The sequence below is a fragment of the Pseudophryne corroboree genome, chromosome 9 (assembly GCF_028390025.1).
Source record: "Pseudophryne corroboree isolate aPseCor3 chromosome 9, aPseCor3.hap2, whole genome shotgun sequence".
Lineage (NCBI taxonomy): Eukaryota > Metazoa > Chordata > Amphibia > Anura > Myobatrachidae > Pseudophryne > Pseudophryne corroboree.
Window position 1 is genome coordinate 225,553,675 of NC_086452.1, and position 17,267 is coordinate 225,570,941.

At 39.9% G+C, this 17,267-nt stretch overlaps 1 protein-coding gene across 2 annotated transcripts in view; it reads left to right on the plus strand.

The window, feature by feature from the left end:
* NR5A2 (nuclear receptor subfamily 5 group A member 2) overlaps window positions 1-17,267 on the plus strand; it is a 186,379-nt gene that overhangs the window by 37,716 nt on the left and 131,396 nt on the right. For both annotated transcript variants that reach the window (XM_063940136.1, XM_063940135.1), the window contains exons 2-4: window positions 4,116-4,234; window positions 5,628-5,769; window positions 9,904-10,550. In XM_063940136.1, the coding sequence (XP_063796206.1) occupies window positions 4,116-4,234; window positions 5,628-5,769; window positions 9,904-10,550 (908 nt within the window). The remainder of the gene's footprint in view (window positions 1-4,115; window positions 4,235-5,627; window positions 5,770-9,903; window positions 10,551-17,267) is intronic.

A 17,267-nucleotide genomic window follows, 5' to 3' on the forward strand; every position in this document is an offset into this window, starting at 1 on the left:
TAGCAGATAATAGATATAATCTGATTGGTTGCTATGGGCAACATCACTAGTTCTAAAAATCTCCCACTTTAGTAAATTTCCCCCATTGTCGTTACATGCAGTACATGTTACACATCCTGGGAAAGAGAGTTGGTTGAAGTACATGAGCACAGTGAGGTGTAACAATGCAATTGTCTTAATGTTCACATATGAACATCACAGTATTTGCTTTATTGGGTTTTGCCTCTGTGAGATCCACCTCTGCTGAGTGGGTGCTAGTCCCGTTATTCTGCCTGAGTAAGATTTCATAGTGCTGTGTGGCCAACGTGGGTGCTAGTCCCGTTATCCTGACTGAGTGAGATGACACAGTGCTGTGTGGCCAGTGTGGGTGCTAGTCCCGTTATCCTGCCTGAGAGAGATCACACAGTGCTGTGTGGGTGCTAGTCCCGTTATCCTGCCTGAGTGAGATGACACAGTGCTGTGTGGCCAGTGTGGGTGCTAGTCCCGTTATCCTGCCTGAGAGAGATCACACAGTGCTGTGTGGCCAGTGTGGGTGCTAGTCCCGTTATCCTGCCTGAGTGAGATCACAGTCACACAGTACTGTGTGGTCAGCGTGGGTGCTAGTCCCGTTATTTCCTGCGTGGGTGAGATCCCACACTGCTGAGTGGGTGCTAGTCACGTTATTTCCTGCGTGGGTGAGATCCTACACTGATGAGTGGGTGCTAGTCCCGTTATTCCCTGCTTGGATGAAATCACACAGTGCAGAGTGGTTGATAGCCCCGTTGTTTCCTGCGTGGGTGAGATCCCACAGTTCTGTGTGGGTGATAGTTCCGTTATATCCTGCCTGGGTGAGATCCCACGGTTCTGTGTGGGTGTTTATCCCGGTTTACTGGACCTTGACGTCAAAGCAAATATTGTAAATTTGTTTAACATTATGGCGACACTCATAGTTTATTTTTACGTCTCTAAAACTGCTCCACTTTTCCAGTTTTTCCGCCGGGATATCATTCCATAGTTGCAGTAACGTTTTAATATGTCATGAGGTTGCTTTTCATTATCTGGTACGGGAATGTTTTATTTGACAGATTATGTAAAACTGCATGTATTATGTATATGGTATGTTTGGCTTATAGTGACTTTGGTTTTAGAGAAGAGATTTGAACATTGCTTTCTGTCACAGTGGCTACTGAATAGAGATAACTATATCCTGTTAGACTTTTTGGTTAAGTTTTTTGTTATATTTGCTTATATTTAGAAATATAGCAGTGAGATCTGCAATTTAAAACTGAACCTCATTATGCAATGTAAAACTCTTGTGAGAAAGGCAGATTGGCTATTTAAAAATGTTCATATCAGATTTTTGTTATTTCAAAACACTGTTGAGCATTTTGTAAAAATCCAGTATGTAATTGGAGTTGACTGTGTGCAGATTGTAAAATAACAAGGGTTACATATACACTAAAATGGAATGTGCATATCTGCCTAATTCGAGTTGACTTGTATAACTAGTGCAAAACAGGCAATCCATTGGACTCAAAATGAATGTTCTTTTCTCTTATAAACTATATTTGAAAGTTAAGCTTTGCATCATATTGCAAAAGGAGTTATATATATAAAATTTGAAGTTAATTTTGTATATTGTTTACATATTTCAGTTTTTTGTAAGAGAACAACTATATTTATATAAAAATATATATTCTCTGATATTTATTACATCTGCATATCTTTTTATATAATGTATTGAATAATGCGTTTCACCCTTGTGGTTTTTTTTCTTGTTTGTTTGTTTTTAAGATACGGTCATTTATAAGTTGTTTGTTAAAAATAATGAAAATTTCTTGTGCACAAAGATGTTAAACATTATAAACCAAAAGCATAACAATGTAAACATGTGTGATGTGCATTACATATAAAAAGCAGAAAATTCTTTTAGATTGTATGTTCTGAATACACAATTTAAGTGTACTTCATATATAGATATACACAGATGTACTGTAAATACATATAAATGCAGTGAATAGTTTCCTTTATACTTTTTTTTTTAATGACCTCTTTTTTGTTTCTTCATTACCTATTTTTTGTCTTACAGTCCAGACAGCTGGTGTGTGTGTGTGTGTGTGTGTGTGTGTGTGTGTGTGTGTGTGTGTGTGTGTGTGTTGTGTATGTATATATATATATATATATATATATATATATGTATATATATATGTATATATATATATATATATATATACATATATATATATATATATAACTTTTTTTGTTACACATTTATAAAGGAGCAATCATTGCAGTCACTTCAAGAAACAAAAACACCTGATAATCATGGGTCTCAGTGTATTAGATTGGTACGAGTGGACAGTTTTAGTGAAATGCAGCCATTGGAATTTTGCATTAATCATAAAATATGCTGATAGATATTTGTGAAATACTTTGAAATATAATTTTCAAATTATTAGTGATCATTTTAAGTAAGTGGTTTGCAAATTGCACTACATTGCATTTTATGGTGTTGCTAATTATATCAAAATATAGTTGGGGTAAATTTTTCAGTACTTAGTAAGATGAAAAAACTTAAAACAAAAGTAAGTGCTTGTTTGTGGACATTGACTAGGTTCAGTTTTGTTGTGAGTAAAATGTAACTTTGATTGCAGACATCTCTCAGGAATATATTAATGTCTGCACCTGCACAGCTATCAGAGCTTTTAAATGATTTTCCACCAGTTTATCTGGAAATACATATAATGTTAATGTACTAGACACACTCTTCAATAAGAAATCCTATATATTTTTAGGGAAGCAGAAGTATATTTGATTTTTATGAAAAACTCATTAATGAGTTTCCAACATTTGAGTTTATGTTTAAATGAAAGTCTATATTTAGATATTGGCTATGTACTTTATGAGTACATATACTCTTCTATTTCTACAAATAATCATTAATTAGTATTTTACTTTGTACTTGCGTATGTATGTATGTATATATATATATATATATATGTATCTATCTGTCTTTGTTGCCACTTCACATTTATTCAACTGTCTTCATGTAAATATAGGTGTAAAACACACTGGTACGGTAATTATTACTTTGCATTTATTGGTTTTCTTAAACAGGTTTGTTCATTGTATAATTGTATAGCACGCTTTAGATTTTGTGTATATAGATATATATATATATATATATATATAGATGGGGAGTAGGATTATATATAGATACAATATTGTCTTGTGACATTTCTCTAAATCTGCCTTATTCCTCCAATTTGAATAAAAAATAAAGGTCTATTTTATTAGGCACAACTTTTAATTTAAGAACCTTTTGCTAATCTATTTTTAAATTACTACCAAGAGTTTTGTGAGTCACTGGGTAGTAAATCCTAGAATTCTTCAACTATTGATTTCTCGTAGTCACATATGTTCTTTAACTACAGCATGATGTCAAGTAGAAGGAACAATGTAATAGGCATTTTACAAAGTCCCAGACTCAGATTAGCAATCCATTTTGTTTTGTTCTGTAACGGTTCTTTTGCTGCCTTTTAATTATAATGTCCCCAGTAATAAATATGCATGATTTTGCACATTACCTTAATTGGGGGGAGGGGAGTATTATTATATAGTAACATTATGTTTAGTGCATATACTGGATATAAAGGGATAACTGGCTTACAGTAAGAGATAGACAAGGCATTAGAGCCTTGTTATTCAGTGCAACCAATTAAAATAACAAAGCAGAAGTTGACTTTCACAATGCTAATCATTTGTGTTGATGGATAAGTTCATCAAAATTTTTGTAGGACATGTTTAGGGGTCACATTATTATTTTAGGAAGAAGTGGCATGGTGCAGATCTTTGTGCACCAAACATTTTAAGCCAGCAGCAAAATGTTAGTGGCCGTCACGGCTTTCACCGCTGCGATATTACTGTAATAGATATACAGGAATCTATAATATATAAGAAGTATACACTTTAATATCAAATATAGATATATATATATATATATATATATATAAACACTCTACAGTTAGTTAGTGATCTAGGGGTTTAGCTACTTATCAGAACAGTTTTAGTTAATTTGCTATTACAGTTCTTTCTGTAGAACTATTACTAAGTTTTGTGTCCTCATCTTTATCCAGTGTCTCAGTTTAAAATGATGGGATACTCTTACGATGATGATCTTGAGGAGCTGTGTCCGGTCTGCGGGGACAAGGTTTCTGGGTATCATTATGGACTGCTGACCTGTGAGAGTTGCAAGGTGCGGAGTTGTAAATAGTATTGGTTATAATTATGTTACCTGAAGTACTAAATGAACACACAAAATCTGTCTACCCTATGGCACATATATAATTAGCACACACACACACACACACACACACACACACACACACACACACACACACACACACACACACACGCCACATACACATAAAATCTGTTATCTGGATTGCATTCCGCACAAGAGCTTGTAGTATAATTTGGTTCAATTCCTTAAATATACTAAATTACATTTGAACATCTGTCTTTCCTCACTCAGCATTTCTCTCTTGTTCAGCAAGCGCTCCAGATAACAATATTCTGGAAAACACTTGGTAATTATGTCATTTTCAACAAACAGCAGAAATTATTTGCTTTTCCCCATTCTGATTTTCGGGACTTTCTGACATTTATACACACACACACACTAACATACACACACACCCATATACATAGTGTCATAATGCTTGGAAATAATAACAAAGTATCCATAGATTTAGTACTCATATAGTACATAAATATATGTAATATACTTCAAAATCAGTACAAGATATAAAAATAAGAACACTTTAGATTTATTTTCCCCATCAAGGCCAACCAACTAGCACATTCTGGTATTAACCCTTTGAAATAGGACACAACGCAAACAGGGGTAAGTCACTAGGACTTGTTAATTCGCAGTGCTCCAAGTGAAAGCTTCCCATCATTTCATAACTGAATACATACTCTTCAGACATATCTTAAAAAACATTTTATGCAGTATCAGCAAAAGTTATTCATATGCGTAAATCATTTTCATTTTTGTTTACCACTGTTTCCTAATGTTCCCTCCGGTCATTATAAGTACAAAATGAGGTATATAATACACATTTGTTAGACTCACAGCATGCTAACATAGATACAGCTTCTAAATGTTATAAATAAACAAACAAACAAACAACAATTGTTAAAAGTATTTACATTTTGTAGCATATCTGATTATTCCTTGCACTGTATCACAGTAACTAAACTACAAGCACTATTTGTGGACTTGTGCAGTGTAAGCTGCTTTCCGAAATCATATCTCTCAGATTTTGCTCCGAGACTATTGAAAAACAAATAAGTCATTCTGTACAAAGGTAAAGAGAAATGACTATGGAATTGTAAATAATGTAAGTTCTAAACATATATTTATGAATGTTGCATAACACATCATCAGTATTCAGAGGGCTAATCTGTACTTTAATTGTACATTTTATATTATTTAAAAAAAATGACATACGTAGATCAGTGATAGAATTATAGTTTGCTAACAGCCTGGAAATGTCCAGTTTTGCTGTTGTAAAAAAAATAAAAAATTCTATATCCTTCCTGTATATGCTGATTATTCTGTCTCTCTTCTCCTCCTCCTCCAGGGGTTTTTCAAGCGGACAGTTCAGAACAATAAGAGATATACTTGTATTGAAAACCAGACCTGTCAGATTGATAAGACCCAGAGGAAGAGGTGTCCTTACTGCAGGTTCCAGAAATGTTTGAGTGTGGGGATGAAATTGGAAGGTAAGATAATAAAGCTGGGAAGCACAGCTGAGAAGGTATGTGCAAAAACACCTAAAAATACAGATACACACACTCTATATTTCAACAAACGTACAGCAACATATGTTGATCAAACTCACATATAAATGTGCAATCCAGTTCTGAATGACTTTGTATACAAACATTCCATAAATAACAAAATAGTATATAGATAGATAGATAGATAGATAGATAGATACAGATAGATAGATAGATAGATAGATAGATAGATAGATAGAAAGACAGATAGATGTATCTATATCTCTATCTATCTATTATATATTAGTAATAGAAATTGGACTACAGTCCTTGGATAGTATCAGCATTATACAGATATAGTTGAACTTGGTAGTTATGAGTGAGATGACAAGCATTTGCTGCCTGGTTATTTGGCAAATGTTTATAGAAAATTGGAATGATCTGGTAGGTCAGGCACCTCAACCGGACAACCGGGATACAATGTCAGTACATTTACATTGAAAGATGACCCACACATTGTAAATGTTTGACCCATAAATAACCATTACCCATTTAAATCATGAAATTATGTTGCTTTCTGTATTTTGTGGTTTGTCAATGTAATCAAATTGACCAGTCTGAGAAATTAAAATTGCACCATTTGTGCTTTAATATTGGGGCCTAAGGATACTTGTTGTGGCTGTTTCTGTATTTCTGTGTTATTACAGTGAGCATTTATGTTTGCAGCTATGTTTATAACCCCTTCCATGCCCACTGCACTCAGTGATTATATGGGAGCATACACATGGGAAGTTTAAGGTCTGTTCCCAGTATATTAATGTGAACTCCTTCTCCCATTTTGGACATTTGAACATCCATAAACTTTCAAGCGATTGCTGATCTGAGCGGGTGCATTCTGTGCTTATGTATCGGTTGCTAGCAATGGAATGTGATATCTAACTGTCATTAGAATAACAAGTTACAATGTTAGCATGGCACTGCTAAAATAATGTTGAAATGAAACCTGTCTCAGACAATCGTATGTCTTTGTTTCTGTTTGGCAAGGCAAATCTGAGAAACACCATTTATTTCAAAATGTATCATTTCAGTGTATCAGATCTCTAAAGCAAAATGCCATTTACAGAGACCATGTTGAACTGCGCTGATTGCTTTTTAGACAATAAATAATACCAAATATTTTTTTCTCATTTTGCTCCAAAAAATTACATGTGCTGAATACAATTTATTTATTTATTTATTTATTAACAGTTTCTTATATAGCGCAGCATATTCCGTTGCGCTTTATGACCCAGCTTGAGAGTTTAGCAGGGATTTGCAAATGATTATCCCACTACATCTTTGCTATCTGTAAAGAAAGTGACCCAGGAACAAATTTAACATATGTATACTGTAATGCTGACTTCGAGTCAGAGTATTTGCATATAGGGCATTCTGTTTTCTATACTTACTCACAGGCAGCCACACACAATCTGACATACATACTCAGACAGAGGGAGCATAGAAAAACTGCCTTTTTCACACATAAATGGTACAAAAAGCACTATGTAAAAATAGATTAATGTAATCACTAACAGATCCTCAGACTTAAATTTCCACTTCAGCTTCACAAGAAATGAAAGTTTGATTACGTTTTTTCTATTCCCTCCATCCTTCACAACAGGCACCAGTCACACTACAGTACATTTCTTACATAGTGTTTATAGGTAATCTAATATGGAACAAAAAACACAGTTAAGCCCAAGGTGTTCATTTAATTCGCTATGACATTACTTTCATAGTCATTGTGCCACAATCCCACAATTGGTGTAACCTTGGAGATTGCAAGTCAATCCCAGCAGATCTGGTCTTTTGGTTGCACCAGAGTATTTCAAGACTGAAAAATATTGCCAGTTTCATTTCTCTAAAGATTAGAACAAATAGTAGACTATATAGGTTTAGTTGAATAAGTGTACATTGGTTAAAAGACATTATTAAATATCATCGCCTATTAGTGGCTTTATGCAGTTTTATTAATGATAAGAGTAAATTATATTATGCAAAGGATTCTAAATCTAATATAATGAGTGAAAATTGAGTGCGATAGGAACAGTTTTTGCTAATACTACACCTTTTATGCCATTGAAGACGGCATTTCCTTCTGCAAAAAACAGTCTGAAAGAAAAGAGACCCAGGTCAACCAAACCACAAATACATTTTTTGATTATCACTCTGCAACTGATCTGTTCATTTGGGACTTCAAACTTTTTTTCACTTAAAAAATAAAAGGACATTTTTATAGGTTTCCAGATGTGGAAAGTATAGTATATAGAACGCCTGAAAAGAAAAATAAACGTGGCAGACAGGGAAATGTGAGAGCGCACTGGTTTTTCCTCTAGAATTTTGTTCAATAAAAAAAATAAAAATCTTTCTCTGTGTCTAATTATTGAAGGAATTCCACACTCGTTTCAGAAAAAAAAAACACAAATTTTTTTCACAAGTCCAGTTTTAAAAATCCAATATTTTAGTGTATGTGTGGAGATAGATAGATAGACAGACAGACAGACAGATAGTTATGACTTTGATATGTAAGGATAGATAGATAGATAGATAGATAGATAGATAGATAGATAGATAGATCGATAGATAGATAGATAGATAGATAGATAGATAGATAGATAGATAGATAGATAGATAGATAGATAGATCGATCGATCGATCGATCGATCGATAGACAGACAGACAGGATGCACTGTCTATACAGATACTATTATGTATTTGTACATATATCAGTCTCACACACTATCACACATGCGTTCACACACACACAGTTACTCACCCACACACTCAATCTAGCAGACGCACAGACACACACATTAATGCTCTAACTCAACTTTTCATCTCTCTCTCTCTCTCTCTCTCTCTCTCTCTCTCTCTCTCTCTCTCTCTCTCTCTCTCTCTTTCGTTCGTTATATCTTAATATTCACAGCATTGCCATAGCATGTACAGCTATTTTAAAGCAACTGTCTTCTATAACTCATGCTCCATGTAATGACACCACAGTGTATACTTTGCTAATAGCCCCATTAAACTTAAATTGTAGTCTATAAATTACTCAGATTCATTAATTGCAGAAGCCTTTATGCTAGATGTGTATCTGAGATCCCCATGCATTTTTAATGGTGCTGTAATCACTCCTTTGCATAAGAGCCACTGGCCAAGGTAGGCTCAGTCAGTGTCACAAGCGATACCATTAAACTTGCACCACAATGAAACTCACCGCTGTGACAAACCCCATTAAAATACCCCCCCTGGCAGCAGCTGAAGCATATTTCTTTGTAATTACTCCTAAAACTGGAGAATTTGCTTTTCACAAGCTTTTGTAAAAATAAAATAAAAATTGTTTTTACGCTTTAAGAAAGTGACGAGCTGGCAAAATGACATTTTTGGATATATTTAGATGTACGCCTATTGCAGTAAAGAAAGCATACATAAATGAGAAAAAAGTAGTAAGCTATTCTTAATGTACAGATAGAAAAATAAAATAATATAGGGCACAGTGTCTACGTAATGTACACCGTAATGCCCATATGAAGGCAGGATGCTCCTTTCTGGTGCTTTACACAGTGAATTACATTAAAATTCAATAACCATGATATCAGTGATGCTATTTATTATAGTTAAAAACCTCTGCAAATCATACATGTGTAAATGGTAATATATGATAATAAATGGTAATATACAACATCATCGCTTAAGTTTTCATTAAGAACATTTGGGAATAAAATAGAGTTCAGTGTCCTATATATGGTCTGGGTGGTTTTATATTCACAGAACTGAGTGACCCGTAATAGCTTTATAATTTACATCAGGGGCTGTATAATCACATACTTATGATTATCAACAGTGGGGGGATATATTATTCCTTATAATACATGAATTCCTGCAATGTAGTGCTAATACTGATGATTAAATGACTTTATTGCTGAATTATTGTACATTGTTCTTATTGATTTTTTAAGTGTAGATGAAGTAGATTATGACAGTATCAGTGATAAATAATTGTCATTAACGTTTTGATGTAGAACAAGCTCTAGTTAAATGCAGGGAAAGTATAACACTGTGCCTTAGCTTTAATGTCTATCTCTCCTTGTTCCACAGCTGTCAGGGCAGACCGGATGCGTGGAGGGAGGAACAAATTTGGGCCAATGTACAAACGAGATCGTGCTCTCAAGCAACAGAAAAAAGCTTTAATACGAGCAAATGGACTTAAATTAGAAGCTATGAGTCAGGTCATCCAAGCCATTCCCACCGATCTGACCATTTCTTCTGCTATCCAAAATATTCACTCAGCATCCAAGGGTCTACCTCTAAACCATGCTGCCCTTCCCCCGACAGACTATGACAGAAGCCCATTTGTCACATCACCCATCAGCATGGCTATGCCACCTCACGGCAGCCTACAAGGTTATCAAGCCTATGGTCACTTCCCCAGCCGTGCTATCAAATCGGAGTACCCAGACCCTTACACCAGTTCTCCAGAATCTTTAATGGGTTACTCTTACATGGACAGTTATCAGTCCAGCTCCCCTTCCAACATCCCGCACCTTATAGTGGAACTCTTGAAATGTGAGCCAGATGAGCCTCAAGTCCAAAGCAAAATCATGTTGTACTTACAGCAGGAGCAGGCCAACAGGAGCAAGCATGATAAACTCAACACATTTGGACTCATGTGCAAAATGGCTGACCAAACATTGTTTTCCATCGTTGAGTGGGCAAGAAGTAGCATATTCTTCAGAGAGCTAAAGGTAGGACAGATCTGTAGCTGCTGTACATATTGCATGATTTGCACTGTGCACTCACTTGTGCTGGCCGCTAGACTAAATGATTTAGCTAATATAATTAGTTAATACATTTATTTATTTATTTATTTATTTATTTTCTCAAGCTGATCAAAAGTCTCTGACATGCAAAGACATTATTTTATTACTTTTACTTGTTAGTTGTATAGCACACCAGTACAGTGATTGGTTTAATGTAATGTGAACTACAATTAATGGTATATTCTGTGATGTTATATTACAAATATATTGTCATCTTTTAGAGTTTGGCATAGAGATGTGTCCTTATACACTGAGTGTCTTTTCACCATGTGGCGCAAGATGCTCCGAGATGAGCAGTGTACTGTATTTTCCTTTACATTTTGTATCTTAGTTGCATGCATGAATAGCAAAAAGCTGCACACCGTGTACCAGATACACTAGGCTGAGACTTTAGTTGCACAGGAATTTGTATAACACACATTCAAAGACACAGATGAAGCACAGCAAACCTTGGCATAAGGAAAAGCTGCCACTTGTATTGGATGCTCGTTTTACACATTTTACACATTTGTACAAATGCTACAAGCCCAGTGGTCAGTGTACCGTAGCAATGTACAGTAGTTTTGTTGCTTCTAGTTGTTTTAATGATGCAAATTAGATGTACATTTTGAGCAAAAAGAAGGCGCTCAGTGTGACCACGATGCATGAAGCCTGGCGTGCAGAGAGGGGCCAAGATGCATGGAGCCTGGCGTGCAGAGAGGGGTCAAGACACATGGAGCCTGGCGTGCAGGGAAGGGCCAAGATGCATGGAGCCTGGCGTGCTGAGAGGAGCTGAGATACATGAATCCTGGCGTGCAGAGAGGAGCTGAGATACATGGATCCTGGCATGCAGAGAGGGGACAAGACGCATGGAGCCTGGCGTGCAGAGAGTAGCTGAGATACATGGAGCCTGGCGTGCAGAGAGTAGCTGAGATACATGGAGCCTGGCGTGCAGAGAGGGGCCGAGATACATGGAGCCTGGCGTGCAGAGAGGGGACGAGACACATGGAGTCTGGCGTGCAGAGAGGGGCCGAGATACATGGAGCCTGGCGTGCAGAGAGGAGCTGAGATACATGGAGCCTGGCATGCAGAGAGAGGACAAGACACACGGAGCCTGGCGTGCAGAGAGGAGCTGAGATACATGGAGCCTGGCATGCAGAGAGAGGACAAGACACATGGAGCCTGGCGTGCAGAGAGGAGCTCAGATACATGGAGCCTGGCGTGCAGAGAGGGGACAAGACACATGGAGCCTGGCCTGCAGAGAGGAGCTCAGATACATGGAGCCTGGCGTGCAGAGAGGAGCTCAGATACATGGAGCCTGGCGTTCAGAGAGGGGACAAGACACATGGAGCCTGGCCTGCAGAGAGGAGCTCAGATACATGGAGCCTAGCGTGCAGAGAGGGGACAAGACACATGGAGCCTGGCGTGCAGAGAGGGGCCGAAATACATGGATTCTGGTGTGCAGTGAGGGGCCGAGATACATGGAGCCTGGCATGCAGAGAGAGGCCAAAACACATGGAGCCTGGCGTAAGAGAGGAGCTCAGATACATGGAGCCTGGCATGCTGAGAGGGGACAAGACACATGGAGCCTGGCCTGCAGAGAGGAGCTCAGATACATGGAGCCTGGCGTGCAGAGAGGGGGCAAGACACATGGAGCCTGGCCTGCAGAGAGGAGCTCAGATACATGGAGCCTGGCGTGCAGAGAGGGGACAAGACACATGGAGCCTGGCGTGCAGAGAGTAGCTGAGATACATGGAGCCTGGCGTGCAGAGAGGGGCCGAAATACATGGATTCTGGTGTGCAGTGAGGGGCCGAGATACATGGAGCCTGGCATGCAGAGAGGGGCCAAAACACATGGAGCCTGGCGTGAGAGAGGAGCTCAGATACATGGAGCCTGGCGTGCAGAGAGGGGACAAGACACATGGAGCCTGGCGTGCAGAGAGGAGCTCAGATACACGGAGCCTGGCGTGCAGAGAGGGGACAAGACGCATGGAGCCTGGCCTGCAGAGAGGAGCTCAGATACATGGAGCCTGGCGTGCAGAGAGGGGACAAGACACATGGAGCCTGGCGTGAGAGAGGAGCTCAGATACATGGAGCCTGGCCTGCAGAGAGGAGCTCAGATACATGGAGCCTGGCATGCAGAGAGGGGCCAAAACACATGGAGCCTGGCGTGAGAGAGGAGCTCAGATACATGGAGCCTGGCGTGCAGAGAGGGGACAAGACACATGGAGCCTGGCGTGCAGAGAGGAGCTCAGATACATGGAGCCTGGCGTGCAGAGAGGGGACAAGACACATGGAGCCTGGCGTGCAGAGAGGGGCCAAAATACGTGGATTCTGGTGTGCAGTGAGGGGCCGAGATACATGAAGCCTGGCATGTAGAGAGGGACCAAAACACATGGAGCCCGGCATGAGAGAGGAGCTCAGATACATGGAGCCTGGCGTGCAGAGAGGGGACAAGACACATGGAGCCTGGCCTGCAGAGAGGAGCTCAGATACATGGAGCCTGGCGTGCAGAGAGGGGACAAGACACATGGAGCCTGGCCTGCAGAGAGGAGCTCAGATACATGGAGCCTGGCGTGCAGAGAGGGGACAAGACACATGGAGCCTGGCGTGAGAGAGGAGCTCAGATACATGGAGCCTGGCGTGCAGAGAGGGGACAAGACACATGGAGTCTGGCGTGCAGAGAGGGGCCAAAATACATGGATTCTGGTTTGCAGTGAGGGGCCGAGATACATGGAGCCTGGCGTGCAGAGAGGGGCCAAAACACATGGAGCCTGGCGTGAGAGAGGAGCTCAGATACATGGAGCCTGGCGTGAGAGAGGAGCTCAGATACATGGAGCCTGGCGTGAGAGAGGAGCTCAGATACATGGAGCCTGGCGTGCAGAGAGGGGACAAGACACATGGAGCCTGGCGTGCAGAGAGGGGCCGAAACACATGGAGCCTGGCATGCAGAGAGGGGCCAAAACACATGGAGCCTGGCGTGAGAGAGGAGCTCAGATACATGGAGCCTGGCGTGAGAGAGGAGCTCAGATACATGGAGCCTGGCGTGAGAGAGGAGCTCAGATACATGGAGCCTGGCGTGAGAGAGGAGCTCAGATACATGTAGCCTGGCGTGAGAGAGGAGCTCATATACATGGAGCCTGGCGTGCAGAGAGGAGACCAGACACATGGAGCATGGTGTGCAAAGAGGAGCTGAGATACATGGAGCCTGGCGTGCAGAGAGGAGCTGAGATACATGGAGCCTGGCGTGCAAAAGAGGGTCCGAGACACATGAAATCTGGCGGGCAGAGAGGGGCCAAAACACATAGAGCCTGGTGTGCAGTGAGGGGATATATGGCATGACTTGAGCCACAGAGTATAAGGACACAGCTGTAGGATAACATTAGTTTTCTTTTGGACTTGTCATATACATCTTTATTACCAAACAAATTTAAATACATTTATTTAATTAGGTAGATAGATAGATAGATAGATAGATAGATAGATAGATAGATAGATAGACAGACAGACAGACAGACAGACAGACAGACAGACAGACAGATAGATAGATAGATAGATAGATAGATAGATGATAGATACAAAGACAGATAGCTATGATTTTGCCTTCCGTAGAGACAGATGGAGAGATTTTCTCCATTTAACTTTTAGTTTCAGCCTTTGACCGAGGTTCAAGAGTTAATTAATTTTGTTTGCATAAAACAAGCACACTCTGTCCCCAGTAAATTATTTGGTGGGCAGAAGACATGTGCTTGCCATTCAACACAAAGTATAACGTCAATGAATTAGGTGATTTTATTTCACAGTCTTGTAAAGTTCACTTAAAAACTCATCAGAATTATTGGAAATACACTATTGACCCACAGGGTCAGGATTTTCCACAGCAGCCCTGAAAGGATGTTTAATTATTTAGGCTAACAAGTCACATATAATTAGGCAGCTAGAAGTGTCTTAGTTTTTTTTTTAAGTTATAAAAGCAGGAAATGTCTCTAACGGGCTTAATGAAAGGAACGTTCAAATCTGTTCTTTCAATTACTGAACAGCAGTGATCCTATTGTGCAAGCAACTCAGTTGCACAACTTCCCTGCCAGTTGGTAAAAACAGCAATCATTTTCCAGCTACCTATCTTATTCATGACGGGTTGAGGTGTATTAATGGTGTGTTTCATGTAAAGGTATAAGTCCTCTGGAAATGCTGCAGCGACAGGGGAAAACCCGATGGGCCCCACTGCCTGTGGACCCACTTTCTCCTCTAGAGATCAAGTTATAGAAAATGCCCTTGAGTTATACATGTGTCTATCATGCATGCACTATCAGTATTTACTATATATATTCATCAAGGGGCCCATGCAGTCTCTCATGGCTAGCCAAAACATAGGCCCCTACAACTGCATTTCCCCAGTGAGCCCTTCATGCCCCAGTCCGACACTGATACCATGACATCTCATAAGTAATAAACACAGATGGGTCATTTACCTTTACCTTTATTTTACTGTAATTTCTGCAGAATGCAGTGCTGTCCCTCACTTCCTATAGATCCCCCACCCACATCTCTCAGTAATGAACACAGCTCTCTCAGTTACAGAACTGAATATATATGACACTCTCATTTTGAAGCCACAACTATTTTTTCTGCAATTAGCAACATTTCAGAGAGCTTGAAAAAACGTCATACTGGACCTGAAACATTGATAACTGCTGAATAAAACAACAAAACTGGGGGCAAGAGACACACTAGATAGATTATTTGAGAGAAATAAAAGGTGGTGGTGGGGGGGTAAATGGCTGCAAAAAGCTGGCCATGGGGCCCAAGCTTGGGGAAGGGCACTTCAGAAAATTCATTTACCAGTTTTCAGCTTTAAAGGAAGGAGAAGTATGGCATTTGTCAGCTGGTAATGCCTCAATATTAGCAATTAAAATGTTGCCACAGTGTTAAGCTAGCTAAACACTGTCTGATTTTTTTGGGTTGTCCTGACAATTGGGGCAGTTTTTCACCAAATTGAAATCTCCAATATCTGAGCTATGCACTAAGTATTTTTTTTTATTGATTTTCTGTCACAATGCACTGAAGTTGCACAACAATTTATTGAGAATGCTCACACACTGCAATATATTGGGAGATTGTGGCCAAGACTGTTGTTCCTGACCGTACTAATTAATGAATGGTCGTGTTTGTGGGCAAGATTTTCCAGATTTATAGGTGAAACGTCAAATGATCATTCATACACACTATACGAGAAATCAGACTGATGCCCCGATTACTGAGAAATTCGTACAATTATTGTATGGTGTTTACCTAGCATTAGGCTGGCTTGGAAAGATGTAGTGACAGCAGTGATGCTGCATAACTATAGAGACATTCCTCCAGCAGCTATGAGAAATAGTATTAAACCCAACAAAAGGAGTGCCACTGTTATACTCATTTATTCTCTTTCTTCAGCCTAGAGAAATAACATTCAAAACTAAAAGGGACAGAGTTGCATATTTTTTGACCTGCTATAATTGCATAATGATACAATGGCATCCTTACGTCATCAAATGCTTTGTCCAGTTGACTTTGTGGCAAAAATAAAACGTAAATGTAAAAGGCTGTCTTTATTTTACTCTGAATCTACCCAGTACTGGCAGAGACAATTAAGACATTGATAAAAATGCAGAGTAGGTGGAGTGTTTGTTGATTTTGGTGCAACCCCTACATAGTTTTGGTAAATCAATCTGTACCTTTTTTACTGACTGGAAATGCACTTAGTGGAATTCCGTCCATTCTCTGCCTACTACCCACCTATCACCTGTGTTTATTACATGCACTTTTTGTGCAATTAGAATGTGTATTTTTTTCTATATTGGATGAAATCAGGGCTGGTGCTACACGCTTAGCAAATGCATGCATTGCAGGGAGGCGCCGGACTGGAGAGATACTCTTCCCACTCTGCTACTCTGCTGCTGTGTCCACTGCTGCTGCCGACTACCACTGCGCTTGTCAAACTGTATGACAGACAGCGGCGCTGGCAACTCCTTGGTGTCCCCTCATTGGGCCTCACTCACCCCTTTTCTGGGACAACTGGGCTGCTGTGATTAAAGCTCAGCTCTGATACCTTGCGCCCTGGTAGCTGCACGACCCGGAGAGGAGCAGGCATCAGGAGGCAGCAGCTTGAGAGATGGAGACACAAAAAAGTGCTGAGCTCTGACCACTGCTCCGCTCCTGCCAGCATGTATTTGCTGGCCGACGGCTTTCAATCAGTGCTTACCTCAACCAGCAGCAGTCAGGCCTGGCCAGTGAGCAGCAGCAGCTGCCACCAGTGAGTCTGTACTTGGAGGTGCTGAATACAGGTGAGCGACGGTGGGAGGAGGCCGCGTGGGGCTTTCTCTTGGCATGCTAATGTGTGCACATGTGCCTGGGTCCCCCACCTCATTGCACATTATTATCTCTGGGGACATGGACTATTTTGTGATGTAACAAATGCTGTCCCACTACACAGGGCACTAGGGACAGATTAAGCCTTGGGGGTGCCTGGGGCACTTTAGACAGCGGGCCCCCGGTGGAAGGCGGGCTGTGTGTTTAAGATTGTGCATACCTCCCAACATAACCGATTCCAGAAGTGAAAAAATTATCTTTACATAGACTTCCCTCTTAATATATGATTGTAGTCACCTGTGTTAAACTATT